Below are 17906 nucleotides of genomic sequence, written 5' to 3'. Positions count from 1 at the left end.
ACAACTATTGCACAGGAGAAATAATAATAAAAAATATCAAAGCAAAAGTTTCATAGCGCTCCATCCTTGATAACACTTTCCAACCTTATAAAGGCTCCTCCCCATTCAAAGTCAGTGAAAAATACACACAGGTTTTACTTTTCTCTTTATCTGAGAAAATCACACCTCATATTCGATCTGAGATGCATTTATGATAAGATTTTGATTGTTGTTGAGATGCATCTTAAAGAGCAATAGAAAAGAGATTGAGTCCTGGATATGCCATGGATGTGTTAGTGATGACCTTCTGGATCCTTTTGCTCATCTTCCCAGGTTCTTGATTAAGAAGAAGTGAACAATATCTGGTCTCAAAATTATTATTCTAACAATGAAGAAGCAAATTCTGAGTCACACAAACAGAGACCTCATTCTGAGGAGTTTGTAAAGAGATCGATCACTTTGCTGAGGATGGAGACTATGAGCAGGATGCTGCAGAGTATTTGCTTGTAGGTTTCGGTCTGAAATGCTGCAAGGCGGCAGAACAATCTGCACAGCACTCTCTAAACTATGGTAGCTTGGGTTCAGTAGCCAGATTCTCTAGACTTGACCTCATGTCATGTGTAGTTTGATTTTTTAAAGAAAAGATTATAGTTTGGGTTGAAACAGACACGTCTACATTAGCTACAACAGCACAACACAAGCTATAAAACAGGCATCTCCCATCTGTTTGATTAGAACAACAAGAAGCAATGTGTTAAGTTAAAGGCTGTAAGATATCTCTGGCATCTCTACAAGATGCAGTCCATCATTTGATTGACCTTCTCTTCCACAGGACTCAGTAACATCATTGGCATCACTGTGTACATGCTCATCCCCCTGAGTCCAAAGTCACCGCCGTAGCAGGTTTACCAACACCAGTAACTGTGGGCTCAGAGTTCATGCTCTACACCTTATCCTCATCGCTCAAAGATGGAAAGATAGACTTAGCTGTGGAGGATTTACCAACTGCAGCTGCTCACAACAACACAGAAAAGACTAACTTAACTGACAAAAGAACATTTTCATGAAAAGTCTTTTCACAAGCTATATGGACCCAGAGGACTGTGGAGACTGGGATTGATCATTTTCTCAGTGAATCATTCAGCAGATGTCAAAAATCACAAATCAACTAATTTTACCATAGCCACAGTCAAAAACCCAAAATGTAGTCTCTGTTTACATCGAATAAAGCTTATGAATTAGCACAACATGTGCTTCACAGAGAAATGAGTGTGGTTCAAGGTAGTGTTGTGTTTGTGTCATACAGGTTGCCTCAGGTGTCTCTGTGTGAGAGAATATTCAAATATCTGTCCTTGCATAAATGAGCACAAAAGCAAATGTCCAAGAAGAGTACACGTTTAAAAACAAAGTCACAAACAATTTAGCAAAAATAATTGACCAACCCATAAAAATATTAAGACCTAGCTCTCTATGCATTTAAAGTATCACGGAATGACGTATCAACTTTACACGTCATTCCGTTTGGCTGGAACCTGGCAACTTCCTGTTCCGTCATGCGCCATTTTGATGAAACAGCGAGGAGAGAAGGAGCTTTGATCACCGAAATGGATTTTATGGATTAATACAGAAGATTTAATTGGATATACAACTTCAATTTTTTTATTGTGGAAAATAATCGCGGACCGAAGAGGAACCTTTGAGTCCTGAAAGCGTAACTGGTGGATTTGTCAAGTTATTTGACAGCTAACTGTTAGAGCATTGTTAGCATAGCCCCGTTCACCGTTAGCTGATAGCTTTTGTTAGGCCACTGTTGGATTCAGGTTTTGCTCAGTGGCGAGGCTACGTTAGCTAATCTCGAGAGGTAGCATGTTAGCTTTGACATTACGAAACCCTATGATGTCTGAATATTTTTTTCAGTTATAACGTCGATTTCGTAGACCCTGTGGACTCGTTGCGGAGGGTTTACGTAGTTTGGACTTTTTTGTGGGGCTCGGCAGTATTTGCCTTGATTTGAAAAATAAGAACTGTACCAACGGCAACACATTTCCACGAGGACTGCTGTTCGGGAAGCCACTGCCCTTCTGCTAGCTAAGCTAGCGGCTTGCAGCTCGGCGGGCCGGGCTTTCCATCAAGGACAATTTACCACGGACTTGGCCTCACCAACACCGATGAAATAAATTTATATTGTGCTGCGCGGACTGCCTTGGTTTTATTGACACCCTGTTGGGTTGTATTGGACTTCTAAGAACTGACGAGGCACACTGCGCCACTCAATGGCGCTTTGGCCTCACTCCTCCATTATTTTTGTTTTGCAATAAAAAGGACTGTCGCTTTCTGCGAGCTGAACCTTACCCCATTTTAGACCTTTCTTTGTCCACACTGTTTGAGCGAATATAAAGAAGGTTTAGCCTCCTGTGTTCACTGTTGACGCTGTTTCATTTTGTTAACCAGGCCTATGTTTTCCCCTTGTGCTTCATTAACTTGATAAGTGCTTAGACCTGTAAAAATGTCGTGTGTTCACTATAAGTTTTCTTCCAAACTGGATTACAATACAGTCACTTTCGATGGGCTTCATATCACCCTCAGTGAGCTTAAAAGGCAGATTATGGCTCGGGAGCGCCTCAAGGCCACAGACTGCGACCTGCAGATCACCAATGCGCAGACTCGAGAAGGTAGGATATGAGCAGACACTCTGTATGATGTTATAACAAGTAGATGTTGTGCTGACGTTTGAGCTCTTGCAACAGTAGTGTTGGTGGGGAAAGGTTAACGAGGGCTTCTAGATACTTGTGTTATGTAATGAACCAGAAAATGTGTTTTTGTTAATTACTGCTGCCACATTAGTAAAAAATGTTTACTTACTTTACAAAGGCTAGTCAACACCACAATTGCTTCCCACTCTAGTATTACACCATTTCCATGCGCATAACAGTCGCTTAATGCAAAAATATATTTATCCACAACGTTATACAGTTTAGGTTGTGAGAATCTGTTGTAAACATTTGCTGTAATCCATGGGTTTGCTCCAAGTTAATAATAATATATGGTGCATCTAACACAAGCTGTGATTCTGTTTTGTTCCAAGCTCCATAAATGTTATGTTCTGTATGTTTTCTAATTTGTTGTGTCTTATTTTACAGAATACACAGATGATGAAGCCCATATCCCGAAACACTCATCCGTGATTGTCCGCCGTACTCCAATTGGTGGAGTAAAACCTGCTGGCAGGACGTTCATTGTGTAAGTCTACCATTAAGTATTAAGTTAATACCATTAAGTGATTAAGTGTACTGCAGTTTTGCTTTCTTTCTTTCTTTTCTTTCACATATTCTCTACAATTGTAGTTGAAAAACCCCTCTGCTTGGCTGCTGAATCCAGTCATCATAACTAATGGCCTCTCTTGTTTTTTTGTTGCAGAGATCGTTCTGACACAGCTGTGGTGGGATCTTCTAGACCCGTATGTAAAACAAACCCAAAAACAACACACTCTTCCCCTCACCTCTCTTTCTTCCGCCCTCTTTCTGGCTTTAATCACCTTTCTCTAAAACATTCTGTCAACAGATATCAAATTGTATCATGTGTTCACTGTGTAGTGGCTACATGTTTATGTTGAGATCTTAACCTCTGTGTTATTTAATGTGTTTTTGGGGAGGGTTTCCTCGAGTCAACACAGTTAAAGTAGTTTGTTGTTTCTCTCTAAAACCCCTGGTTTGAAATGAGCAGATTAAAGTGCGAATTGGCTGAAAGTGATGAGGTGGATAAGAGAAACAACAGACATTGTTTAATGCTCTGAAAAACTGTTTAATTGTTGCCACGTTATAAGTGACTGAGAAATAATACACACTGTTAATGACTGTATTTCATATTGAAATGATTTTGTAGCCTGCTTCAGACCAGGCAAATGTCTTTTGAAGGGGTTTGTAAAAGGAAAATGTGGTATTTTTGTATTGATAACCAACTGTCATTTATTTTTTGTGGAAACATTTATTTATTTAACAACCTAAAGAAGTAAAGTGTGGCTGGGATTGTTTGTAATTAACTTTGATTACAATTGCAAGACTAAAGTTGTGTGCGTGAAATAGATTTTCAAGTGATTTTTATTTAAAAAAAAAAACCTTAATCTGATAAACATAAAAATTAGATCTGTCATGCCAATGTCAGTTGTTTTGTCTTGTATAATTTCATCATGAAGATGTTCTGTTCTGCATTGAGTATGGACTGCACATAGCCCTTAAACAATCGCCTATTTTATCTACTGCGTTACACTGAATTGATTCAATTTCTAAGAGCCTGTTTTGCAGAGAAACAGGTTTAAAGTGCATTATTACATCTGTGTTTTAGGGATCAGTTAGAATCTAGCTTTGACTGACATGCTATAACTTGGCCATTGTGACATGATCACAGAGTCTTAAGACACATAATCGATAAAGTAAATATCCTGTCTCTGGAGGTCTTCAGTGGTTGCTGCAGTGAGAAGTATACCTGGTGTAGTGTGTCCTGTAAGCTGTAAGCTGCAGAACCTGTCAATAAAGTTCTTCAGTGGTTCAGTGTCAGAACCACATGCACCAGATCCCTGTGTGTTCCCTCCACAGCTTTCAGCAATACCCAGTGTTTCCTCCAAGCCCTGCATATCATGATGGATGCCCCACCCTGCTTATTTACTAACAGACCCTCATCCTAATAACTAGGCAGAGCAGCCTTTTCTTTTTTGCTGGTGTAAAGAAATCTTTTTGTTTTTGCTGGAGATTTATTTTACATCGTCCATTGACTCTTTTACTGCGTAATGGAGTCATCCCTGCTCTTGCTTTCATCCATCACTCTGTAGGGACTTAGGGCTGTTTTAGGCAATGGCTTGAAGGAATGCTTTACAGCTTCTTAATGTGCAACATATTTTAAAGAAGGATTTCTGCACTTGTTATTTGACTATACAATATTACAAACTTCAGTGGATTGGCTCAATTCAATGCTAGCCCTTTAGTTTACATTCTTGAACTAGATTTGTCTTGTAAAATTCAAGGTGGTGCAAATATGACTACCCTGGTGAAGAGAATATGCATGCTAAAATTAAATGTCAAGTACTCCTTTAAGGAAAAATTGTCCCCTGCTACCTTTAGGAGGAGAAACTTAAGAGAAGAATAATGTGCCTATAGTGTACAAGTGTTGGAGCAGAAGTTGATGGATCTGACCATAGTTAGGATTTAAAGAAAAAAAGACATGGATATGTGGAAAGAGTAAAAGTTGCTTTCCACAAAGCTTTTACTTTTTTTTTTTAACTTTTTGTGAATATTTTGAAACTTGCGTTTAAATGCACAAAGGTTGCATTTGAAAGTATGTTTATATTTTCCAGTGTGTGGAAAGATGTAACCTTCATTGTATATTGCATTGCTCTTTGTTAGGTTTTTACTTTTGTTCCCCAGACAGTTGAGATCTCTTGCCATGACAAAAACATAGTGAGGATGGTCACAATGTTAGCGCTTCTAAGTTTTTGCAGAATTAGGACAGTATGTCAATACTGGGATGCTATTGCAAACATGACATGTAATCCATGCCTTGATTTGTATGCTCGCTATTGTGTACCTCCATTATTTCATGCACTCTTAAGTACTCGGCAAAGCTCCTAACAGTATTGCTCTGAGGGACTGGACACAGATGTGGTGGGAAACTCTGGGCTTTTATCTTCCACTGTATGTACATTAGGTTTGATGTTAACACCTTTAATATATGTACTCTGATTTTCCTGCAGACGGATTCTTCTCCTTCTTTGTCACTCGCCCAACTTGCCAAGGTACTGTCTCTGTATGATGCTTTGTGTAGTTAAAGAAAAGGTTGAATAGAGAAGTCTTTTCTCTGTAGTTGCTGACATCCTGCATTTTTCTTATTTCCTTTTTCCACCATGTGTTTTAGACTCCAAACCTGGTAGACGCAAATGCATCAGAGGAGGACAAGATTAAAGCCATGATGTCTCAGTCCAACCATGAATACGATCCAATACAGTTAGTATACACACCTTATTTGTATACCTAAGTACGATTTAGGATTAGTACGATTCTACATTTTGAATTTGTACTCAAAATTGTTTTTACTTTATCTAGATATGCAGCTATAATAATCTTTGTCTAAATTGTTATTTGTCTCTAGTTACTCAAAGAAAGCCATTGGACCTCCTCCCGCGCACTACACCTGCTATCGTTGTGGGAAAGCTGGTCACTATATTCGCCAATGTCCTATGCTCATTGTAATTATTGCTCCTAATCTTCTCTCCTAACTACATGTGCAACTTGTACTGCACTTTCTGGAAGATCATATTGCATTTGTTTTGATTTTAGGTTCAGGATAAAAGTGTGGAGGGTCCCAAGCCAGTGAGAATTAGTAAGGGCATACCACAAAGCTTTATGGTGAAAGCAGAGCCAGGCACCAAGGGCGCCATGTTAACCAGCACTGGAGAGTATGCGATACCTGCCATAGATGCGTACGTGTCAACCACTGAAACATACACCCAAATACCCACAGACATCTGTCCTCTTGAAGAATTGCTGCTAACAAAGCTTTATTATTAGGGAGGCATATGCCCAAGGAAAGAAGGAACGGCCTCCGTTTGTCCCACATGACCAGTCATCGTCTGAGGATGATACAGACCCGATCCCTGATGAACTCTTGTGTCCAATCTGCAATGACTTGATGACTGATGCCGTAGTAATACCCTGCTGTGGAAACAGTTACTGCGATGATTGTAAGTTATTACTAATTGTGTAGTACTGATAAAAATCTCAGTTTACACAAAAGCTTGGCAAAGTGCGATATTTGTGTTACTGTTTTGTTTGGCTCCTGCTAAGAATGAACTCACTTGAGCAATGTAGCCACAGGGCTTCATTCACTTTCATTTGTCCAGGCTGTTCATGGGTGTAATTTTCTTGCAGTTCAGTTTGTGGAACAACTTTCCCACTCAATCTCTATGTGCTTATCCAAGATAATTCTTAAAATGAGTAGAACATCAATACTTAAAGAGGCAGAAAGAAAGTTAGTTTTATTGAACATGTCCCTTATGCTTTTGTGGAATATATGTTTTTGTCTGTTTCCAGGTATAAGGACCGCCTTGTTGGACTCAGAGGAGCATATCTGCTTCACATGTAAACAGTCAGATGTTTCTCCTGACAATTTGATTGCCAACAAGTTTCTTCGACAGGTAGCCCTCTTAAATATATATTCTCATGTGGTGTTGGGTTTTATACCTGAGCTGTTTTTGAAATGATGATGAATCCCTGTTTGTCTTCATTTAGGCTGTGAACAACTTTAAAAATGAGACGGGATACACCAAACATGTGCGTAAGCAGGTCCAGCATGCAGCCCCGCCTCCGCCACGGCCGCAGTTGGTCAGACCCCTCCACTCCAGACAGCAAGACCCACTCCTGGCCAATGTTACCCACCCTCCTCCCACAAGTGTACCATCCACGGCCTCTCAGGCACAGGTCCCTCCTCCTGCACCTGTTTCAACTGATACTGCTGCCCCAACGCCTCCTCATGTTGCTGCTGCTGTTGAAGAACATAGTGCTTCCCCAGCCCCTGAACCTGTTGTTGACCACCATTCTCCTATGCACACTACCAGCCATGGAGAACCACCACCACCAGGGTAAGTTAAGTCAGAGAAAGTTAACTGAGAAATTAAAAATGCACACTCAGGAAATATTTTTTTTCATGTTTGTTTTTTATGTTTGTCAATTGTGTGTCTTTTACCTTTAAGGGAAACGGAGCCAGAACCCACTTTGACACCAGAGTCATCAGACAGTGGATCACAGGTGGATAACTGTTTTGGTTTGAAGCAAGAGATTCATCAAGAATCAGATAACCTATTTTTATTTAATCACCTTATGTCAGGATAAACTTTGAATTGTTAACATTCATTATTACTACTAAAAATAACTAATATTCTACTAGGGATTTCTAGAAACTGTGCACTTAATCTCATCTTTTCCCCGCAGAGCTACAGTTTGCCAGTTATTGGCCAGCTGCCACCTACGAGGCCTCCTCACCCATCAGGTCAGAGGCTTAATTCATTTACGAAAAATTAGTGAGCTTAAAGAAAAGGCATTTAGTAACTAACAAACTGTCTCTTTGCTCAATTAGGTCACCAGTCACGTCCCAGCCACTCTCAGAGAGGAGGTAGACATTGGTAAGATCTAGGGCTCCTACGCAGTATGGAAAAGTATGGAAATTGATTTTAGTGTTTTCCAGGTCTGGAAAATTTTTTAAAAGGGAAATTAGGGTATGGAAAAATATTTGTATTTTTGCCGCTACATTATAAAATGCAGCTCAACTTTCAGAAATATTACGGAATTCGTTAAATTTTGCCTAGGAATGTGCTGCAATAACTGCGGAGGGAAAGAAACGCGGTGTTCTGAAACTGTCAATTGTGACGCACAGCAAGTTGAGAGGAGCTAGTGGAGAACATGCCAATGAGGAGCAGTGCAGGGTTGGGCGGTATTAAGGTATACCGGTGGGGCACACAGGTAGCAACGGTATCATTTTCAATACTGTCAATAAAAAAATGCAATGCCCTTATATAGAAGATAAGGATCAAATATTAAAAATATTTTATTTGATGCCGTGTGTATATTTTACTTGGAGACGTTTGAAGTTTATGAACGTGATGTGACGGCGCAGAGAGAGAGAGAGAGAGAGAGAGAGAGAAAGAGCGCTGTAGTTGCACCGGTGACCTGGTCCCTTAGAAGAACACTGATGCGCTTTAGAGGACGAGCCAGAGCTGAACGGTGTACAGTTTGGTGCCACTGTCTGAGCCTACATTTATAATTTCAATTGTTTCCATTAGAAAAACTTGGCAGCGGAAAATGTGGGGCGAACTCCGCTGTGCGAGGTACAGAGACCAGAGAAGTGTAAAACCAGGGACTGTAGAGACGGGGGTTTGCAAACACTGCTCTAGGTGACGTTAAATTGTTAGATTCAACTTAACAAAGAAAAGTTGGGAGGAAGCTATTGTGTACTTAAAGTTACAGTAGATTGTATTATTTGGCTGATGATAAGTTGTTTGTTGACATGTGGAGATTCCAGAATCAGAAAATAGGCCTTCTGTAGGTAAAATAGGTGTTTAACAACCTGTTGAAATCCACCAGAATGCAGGAAATGGCATTTAATGAATTAAAAAGTAAAATTGGAACTACAGTGGAACTCATACTTAGCCTTCATATAACACAATAGTAAATACAAGAATGCTATAATGGCTGTTTTCAAATGTTACATAAGCTTTGGTAAGCCTGTGCACTTGCACAACAGATGTGATTCACATCTTTGCACATCTGTGTTTTAGTGTGTCTTAAAGTCAACTTTCTCACTTTCTGTGTGAGGAAGTGTGTGTGTCAGGGTGGGATCATGTAGTTTGAGTAATGTATACAGTGATGACAAAAGACAGGGCACGGATACAAGTTTTAGGCCCAGCTAAATATGATATGCATTTTAGTGATATGCCACAATATGAGCATGTGTCTCCAAAATTTGAGAATTTGAGTATAGAAAAAGTATGGAATTTTAAATTTGAAAATGTGTAGGAACCCTGAAGATATCTGATCTAACCAGTTTGATTGCATTGAAAAGTGTCAGTCTGTTATTGACCTGTGTCCCTGTCTATGTAACAGGTACAGAAGTAGGGGAGAGCACCCCATCCCTCACATGCCAGTTCCACCTCCTGCACCTGTCCCTCCAGTTTTTCCAGCTCCCTCCATGTATCCCCCACCACCACAGGCCTACCCGCCTCCGTATACCTCTGGCCCCGGACTAATCCCACCCCCTGCCATTAGTTACCAACCTCAGCCTGTTTATGGTCCTGGTCCACCAGGGCTCAACCCTCCCTGGGTTCCACCTGGTACACAGCCCCCCCTTCTCCCTCTTCCACCATCCCTCTCGCAGCCCCCCCTCTCCAAAGAAGATTTCTACAGACAACGGCACCACCGGCAGGACAAGTAAGTTATTTTGTTACTGCAGTTGTTATGCAAGGTTCGGGTAAACATTTGTGTGTTTGGTATAGTGTAGGAATTTTCTATACAGTACGTTTACACAGTTTTTTGTTCTTGTTTTCACAGAGTTACATCTAAGCTAGATGAATTTACAAAGGACTTCCACAAAGAGCTTATGAAGTACAGAAATGCACCAAAGAGACGGAGACAGTCTTATTCCAGGTAACCTTATCACAAGAGCATACAAAGATTGTTGTAGTACATATTTTGATTACATCAGCACTATTCTCAATCCAAAAGGTATTTATTAAAGTTATTTGAACAATCTGTTTTCTTTGTCCGCTTTTTTAATTGTAATCTTCTCAACCCTTGTTTTTTTTCCCCTAGATCCCGGTCATACAGTCGCTCTCCGTTCAGCCGTTCTCCTTACTCCCGCTCTAGATCCAGATCAAGATCCAGATCCAGATCCAGATCTTATTCTTTTTCTCCCAGCAGATCCCGTTCACGTTCACGTTCCCATGGTCGGTCTTATCCCCGCTCCCCTTATTCTAGGCGCAATGGACGCAGTTATGGCCGCTCAAGGTCTAGATCACGCTCTCGTTCAAGGTCCTATGGGTACCGGCGCTCTGGCTCACCACGGTCTCCTCTCTCCTACCGAGGAGCAGGTTGGGAGGGTGCAGAAGGAGCAGGACATTATAGGTCTAGGTCTCGATCCCCTGGTGGCTTCAGGAGCCGCAGTCCAGGTGGGAGGAAGCCACCTCCCCGGGAGCTACCACCACCTTATGAACCGAAGGGTCCTAGTCTTGGAGGCCATGATCACTGGGAAAGAGAACGGTTTAGACAATGGGAAAAAGAGTATGAAGACTGGTACAACAAATACTACAAAAACTACGATGGCCAACATCCCCCAGTGCGTCACAGAGGTCATGGCAGCAGAGACAGAGAGAGAGAGAGAGTCTCTCCATTAGCCAGAGATTATTCACCACAGGGAAGAGGAAGAAGAGGGAGAGAAGAGAGAGGTGGTCCCCCTCACCATCCTCCATCCTCTTCCTCATCAGGGACAAAGTCAAGTACCAAAGTTCTAAAAACAAAGAAAGTGAAAAAGAGAAAGCCTGGAGAGGAACCAGAGCCATCACAGCAGTCAATGGACAGAGGTGATGCTACTCCTGTCAGAGACGAACCAATGGACGATATACCCGCTCACACAAAAACACCTCCAATTACATCAAAGCCTCTGGTTGGTGTTGCATCCTCTAAACCACCAGTCTCTAAAAACTCTACTACACCTATTAAACCCTCAACCAAGTCAACATCAAAGACTCAGTCTGATAAAACAAAGAAAGAGAGAAGTACAAAGGTAAAAGCAAAAGTTAAGACAGAGTGTCCAAATGTAAAGACTGACAAGGTGAAGAAAAAGACTGGAGAAGTAGTGGTGACCAAAAAAGAGTCGTCCTCCTCAGCGGCCAAACCATTAAAGACTGTTAAAACCAAACCAGAAGACGCCTCCAACTCAACAACCCCTAAAAAGGAAAAGAGTAAAAGCTCTACTGTGAGGCCTGCCCTACGTAAGACTCCACCATTGTCTTCCCACAACCTACCCCTACCTGCTCCCTCTCTTCATGATGGCCCTCGATCCAGCCACGATATGCGAGGAAGGAGAGATCCTCCACACAGCGGGGGTCTCCCCCATCCACATGGACTGCCACTCCTCCACCGGCCTCAATCTCCTGGGGAAGGTCGGAGGAGGATGGGAGAGGAAGGCCGCTCTTTACTTGGACCTCCCCCCGGAAAGCTGCGGAGGTTGGATGGGATTGGAGGTGATGTCATTTCCCACTCTCACCTGCCTCATCAGGCCCCTCTCCACAGGCTCCCACTCCTTTCTGATAGGCCCGGTCCTCTTCCTCTGCCAGTGAGCCGTGACCTGGGCCGAGGAGATGTTGATCGTGGGGCTATTAGACCTCTAATGGATTTTCAGGTGCGTCTATTTTAACAGATCAGTGTATTTGTAGTGTTTTTTTTTTTTCAAAAACATGTCGTTAAAGAGTTTGTCTGATTTAACCCGCACTTTTTGTTTGTGTGCAGATGAAACCCCTAAGAAGAATCAAGTTGAACAGAGATGTAGGGAGAACAGGCAGCACTGAAAACACATCCTCAGACAGAGCATCCTCAGACAGAGCATCCTCAGGTCCTGAGAAGACCGCCTCAGATCGATCAGCAGTTGCCAGCATCTCTGAAGTAGACAGACACAGTAGCACAGAAGGAGGCAGAAGAAAGGAGCGATCAGCTTCTGCAGAAAGGGGAGTCTCTAGAGAAAGACCTAGCAGTGCTGGAGAGAGATACCATGGGTCAGACAGAGAGCAGGACAAAAACTCCGGAGGAGACAGAGAGCGAGATAGAGCTTCAGGTTCAGAGAGAGACAGAGATAGAGACAGAGACAGAGGTCTGGCCTCTGACAGAGAGAAAGACAGGACCTCAGCTTCAGGCTCACAGAAGGTAGCAGTTGCACCAGAGAAAGACTTAGAGAAAGAGAGTTCAGAGAGGACAGAACGGAAGAGCTCTAGTGGTGGAAGTGGGGGATCGAGGTCTGTCTCTCTGGATAAAATGACCATCGCAGAGAAATCTGCCATCACCAAGAAAGTGGGGGATCACCAGGATAAACCAAGCAACTCCTCTAAGGAAAAAGGGGAGGGGTCAGAAAGAGCTGCTAAACCTGACAGGTAATTACATTTGTCTTTCTGTTGTTTTTCCAACCACTATCTAAATCAAAGAACCAAAGCCTGCAAACACAGTTATTAATAGGTGTAATTATATTTCCTTATTTCCCAGGAGTGTGTCCAAGGACAGAACAGAGAGGAGTGTCCCCTCAGGAGAGAAACCAGCTGTTTCTCACAGAGAAGGTAATATGAAACACTGAAAGAGTGCAGCAGGAGATTATAGCTTTGATTTTGTCTTGTGCTATGTAATTAAACATTCATTAAACCCGTTTCCCCACTCCTTTCCTTCCTGACAGGGGTCAGAGATGGTCAAGAGACGGTTGTGAAGAGCAGACCCAGGATTAGTCGGAAAGCTCTTACAAGCCACAAAGCTAACTCGTCTCGGTGAGTCTGCTGTACCTTATTTTCTAAAGCCCTTTTACAAAAAAAAAATGCCACAGGTGTATAGACAACCATACCGTATTTCCACGACCATAAGGCGCACCGTATTATAAGGCGCAGTGTCAGTTACAGGGTCTATTTCTGTCCTCAGCACATACACAAGGCGCACCGTATTATAAGACGCATGCTACGCTAAAACATACCAGTACGTAAATAAAAAGGTAACGGGACAAAAACATTGAGTTAAGTCGAACTTTATTGTTGTGAAGGAACAACTTTTTATACAGTTTGATTACTTGCTGCATATAGCGCTGTAGCTCATAATAATTACATAATACAGATGCAGTGGTTTGTTACTCACATGTTGTTCTGCATAACAATTTGAAATGTGTATGTACAATTGCGCCTGTGTGGTGTTTTTCTTGTTGTGCTCTGAGTTGCAGTGACGTACGCTCGGACCCTCGGGTCTGAGCTTTAAGACAGAGAGTTACGTTGCGCTGCAGAAGTGAAAACCCAGGAAACCGCTCCGCATCCTCCGTAAGCCGCTCACGTCTCTATCAGCAGTGATTCAGTGAAAACCTGCTGGATATCAGTGAGCAGAGCCGGTGCAGCCTCTCTCTCGATGGTGGCAGCGACAGAGAAACGGCGTGTGTGTTTCTATGGGCAGAACAGTGGCTGCTGCTGAATTCCTGTTGTGATTCCAACTTTATCTTCATACACTTTATTAATAAATAATCTTTATTAATAAATAATCCATCCAAATATCCATCTTCGGATATACTTTGTCCCACATTTTAATCAGATGCACCACAGTGATTCCTAATTCATCCTTACCAGTGGCTGACTCTACAGAATATTTATTACAACAATGTACAATAAACCGGAAACAACTTTGCGAGTTCAAACCTGACAGCTTCCCTCTCATCGCTGTCGGGCTAGACGGGCGCACGTGGAATCGCGGATCAGCAGCGAGGGTGATGCATGAAAAAAACCATCCGGTCTCTTAACATAAACTTCCCTGAGCCACTCTCCCATATTCTCCTCTTCTCCTCGTTTCTCCTTAACGACGACTCCTGCTGGAAACTTCTCTAGGCAGCGTCTTCCTTTTCCATAGGCGGAAGTTTCTGTCCATTACCATGGCAACCAAGAACAACTGTGAACGCTGAGTTCTCGTGCCCCGTGGCCCGTATTGATACCGTGCTGGTCCCTGTTCTCTCCACAGTTTGGTTCACGGGGATGTCAAAAGTGAGGGGGACTTCATCCATGCTGGTGATGTGGCTGGGCTGGATGTTTTTGCTGGCAATGTTGTCACTGCAGTAGACGCGGAAGCTGGCCAGCTTTTCTTTGTAATCCGCTGGAAGTTGCTGCGCCTGTACCATAGCGTTCAGCTGATTGGTGAATTGCTGCCAGCGTACGTAGTTATCACATCCCTGTGTCTGGTACTCAATCCATACACAAGATGCACCGAATTATTAGGTGCACGGCCGACTTTTGAGAAAATTTTAGACTTTTAGGTGCACCTTGTGGTCGTGAAAATACAGTGTTTACTTCCTATAACCCTTTATTCTCTAAGTGTGTTGGTTGATGGTATCTGGTGTAGCACTCCAGAGATTTAAAATAATAAATAAAAGCACTTGCACAGCATGTAAAAGCAGCCTGTTTTTGGCTTTTCTATCAGCAATAGGGACCTATGACCTCTTTTGTCTACAAACTTGAAATTTCCTCAGTGCTAGTGGTTGATTGTCATTATCAATGATGTTTTTATTTTTGGAGCAACAGGAGACATAATTTGTACCCAAATTGAGTTATTTTTTTACAACACTATTACTGAATAGTGAGTAATTTCAGACTATGTACTATTGGTTTGCACAACACCTAATCTGTTTCTCAAACACTAAATTGTGTTTTTCTCATCAATAGGGCACCTCAAGAAACAAAACAGGACTTGGATAAAGACCAGAAAACTGTATCCTCTAAACCTGCACCACAACCTTCTTCTAGCCCTGTCAACAGCCGTGGTCGCAGCCCAAGTGTCAGTCCAGCAGTCAGCCCTGCGAGAGAGGAACCACTTATTCAGCCTCCTCCTCGCTCCAAGTGGGAAAGAGAAGATGATGAAGAAGGCCAAGAAAATGGACTTGCTCCACCCAAGGAACCCTCACCGGTGCCGCAGAGAGTACGTGGCAAAGAGGGGCAGCCTGATGCACCTAAACCTGCCAGGAGTGAAACCCGGGATGCTACAAGGGAGGAGAGGAGGGGAGCAGTGAAAGAGGAGAAGAAGGGAAGAGCCCCAAGAGAAGAGGGTAGGGGTGGAAGGACAGCTCAGTCCAATTCAGACAAACCAAACAAAACAAAAAGTGTCAGAGAGGAGGGGAAAGGGGCGAGAGAAGAAGGGAGAGCTGCAGCAAGAGAGGAGGAGAGGAGAGGTGGAGGAAGAGAGGAGGGGCGGGGATTGACGGGGAAAGAGGAGAGAGCAGCAGAAAGCAGGGGTGGAGGAGGACGAGAGGAAAGTCGCGGCTCAGAGCCCAGGAGACAGCGCCTGTGTTCCGACCTGGGTCGTGAGACCGATGAGGCTGCCTTTGTGCCTGACTACAGTGAAGGTGAAGGCTCTGAGCAGGAGAGAGGGAGGAGTGGCAGCCCCAGTGCATCCCTTAGCCAACCCTCCCACAGCCCCACCCCAAGCAACCACAGTGGCTCAGCCACCACAACTGACAAGAAGAAGAAGAAACATAAGAAACATAAAAAGCACAAAAAGCACAAGAAACACGGCATCCAAGATAAAGAAGGAGAACACAAGGAGCACAAGCATAAACACAAGAAGAAGAAACACAAAAAGAAGAAAGACAAAGATACAGAGGAAGAGAAGGTGGAGCAGGCAGAAGAGGATGCTCCATGCTAGCAGACGCTAAGCATGAGTTGTCATTATATTTGGTTATAAGATGTTTGTTAAAATAACGGCTAACTCTGACGTTCTGCTCACCACTCAAAGAGAACAGGTGAAATATGTCTTTGACTGTGACGCTGATGGAGAGCTGTACTTAGTGTCAGCACAGCTCTTCAAGCCCTCCTTGTGCTTTGCAGCATTAGGACCACCGCTGAGGTCTCTTAAATGCTTAATGTACACCTGGTTGCTGACTTGGGGTCAGGAATAACATGATCAGCCTAGAACTGTCCACTAAGGACTAATGCAGCAGTGGATCTAAAGTATAGATATAACACGCTGTACTCAGGGATGTGATTGCTTCTTTGTACAGGAGAAACAGCTGTTTCTGATTTATTTGTAAATAAAGATACCATAAGTTGGTTCTGCTCACATCCTTGTGTGCTCCTTACGGCTTAAATATTGAATAACCATTGCAATGATGACTGTACAAGCAGTTTTACATGTTTTAGCATATTAACTGCAAATGGTATAGTTTCCTTTAATCATATTTTCAGCATTTACAGTCTGCTTTTAAGGCAGCCATTGGTTTAGTTTATGCCAGTGTAGTTTCTCTGTCCCAATTGATGTGAAAATGTTTTTTTTTGTATAGGCAGTTTATCTCTGCAGGGTGGAATCTTTGCTAGTTGATTTTTCTTAGTAACAAATCCTTAAGCAGAAAAATGTGATTTATAGGGTTAAACTCACAATCACTTGTATGGTCCTTCAAATTAAGGCATTTATGTGTTAATGGTACACTGGATTGTGTAAAACAAGGATGTGTTTACTAATGACAAATCACTTGGCATGCTTTTGTTCAAAAGGTGCAGTATTGGCTTATCACATTGTGTCAGTGAGTGAATGTGCATGTGTGCTGGTGCGAAAGTGACAGAAATGGGACAAATTTAATGGACTGATGTTCCTACAAATGTTTTGTTTCGCCCCCTTTTTTAAAATAAAATGTTTTGACTTGGTGAAAATGTTTTGCGTTGTGTTTTATTAGTGTGGCCACATCAGTTATTTGCAGTTATAAGGCATCATTTGAGCCATTTAAGGGCTTTGGTGTTTGTGTATTTGTATATTATACATGACAGAAGTAGTGATGACCAACTTCTATAATAATCACTTTTTTCCCCACACAAGATTTAGGAAGCACCCTGGAAAAACTCAAAATGTGTGTGTCACATTTTGAGTTTTTCCAGATGTGCTTATATGTGTATCTGCTATACTATTAACCATATAATCATACAACCCAAGTAACCATGTTGCTCATACACTCAACAAAAATATAAACGCAACACTTTTGTTTTTGCTCCCATGTTTCATGAGATGGACTTGAAGATCTAAACTTCATTCCAGATACACAATATTACCATTCCTCTCAAACATTGTTCACAAATCTGTCTAAATGTGTGATAGTGAGCACTTCTGCTTTGCTGAGATAATCCATCCCACCTCACAGGTGTGCCACATCAAGATGCTGATCTGACATCATGATTAGTGCACAGGTGTACCTCACACTGCCCACAATAAAAGGCCACCCTGAAATGTGCAGTTTTGTCTCACAGCAAAATGCCACAGATGCCACAAGCATTGAGGGAGCGTGCAATTGGCATGCTGACAGCAGGAATGTCAACCAGATCTGTTGCTCGTGCATTGAATGTTCATTTCTCCACCATAAGCCGTCTCCAAAGGCGTTTCAGAGAATATGGCAGTACATCCAACCGGCCTCACAACCGCAGACCACGAGTAACCACACCAGCCCAGGACCTCCACATCCAGCAGGTTCACCTCCGAGATCGTCTGAGACCAGCCACTCAGACAGCTGCTGAAACAATTGGTTTGCATAACCAAACAATTTCTGCACAAACTGTCAGAAACCGTCTCAGGGAAGCTCAACTGCATGCTTGTCGTCCTCATCGGGGTCTTAACCTGACTCCAGATCGTCGCCGT

At 42.5% G+C, this 17906-nt stretch overlaps 1 protein-coding gene across 1 annotated transcript; it reads left to right on the top strand.

Annotated features, from left to right (window-relative positions):
- Positions 1 to 1541: 1541 nt before the first annotated feature.
- On the top strand, positions 1542 to 16933 carry LOC114442147 (E3 ubiquitin-protein ligase RBBP6-like). The gene is made up of 20 exons (XM_028415461.1): positions 1542 to 2651; positions 3120 to 3219; positions 3397 to 3436; positions 5723 to 5764; positions 5884 to 5972; positions 6118 to 6214; positions 6306 to 6448; positions 6537 to 6709; positions 7059 to 7162; positions 7257 to 7606; positions 7718 to 7772; positions 7956 to 8013; positions 8101 to 8146; positions 9624 to 9947; positions 10068 to 10163; positions 10329 to 11916; positions 12024 to 12658; positions 12768 to 12838; positions 12952 to 13039; positions 14957 to 16933. The coding sequence occupies exons 1-20, from the start codon at positions 2486 to 2488 to the stop codon at positions 15930 to 15932; spliced, it is 5241 nt and encodes a 1746-aa protein (XP_028271262.1). The 5' UTR covers positions 1542 to 2485; the 3' UTR covers positions 15933 to 16933.
- The last annotated feature ends 973 nt before the right edge of the window (positions 16934 to 17906 follow it).

This window comes from Parambassis ranga, chromosome 1 (genome assembly GCF_900634625.1).
Source record: "Parambassis ranga chromosome 1, fParRan2.1, whole genome shotgun sequence".
Classification (NCBI taxonomy): Eukaryota; Metazoa; Chordata; class Actinopteri; family Ambassidae; genus Parambassis; species Parambassis ranga.
Note: the sequence above shows the minus strand (reverse complement) of the source record. Positions and strands in the feature narration are given on the sequence as shown.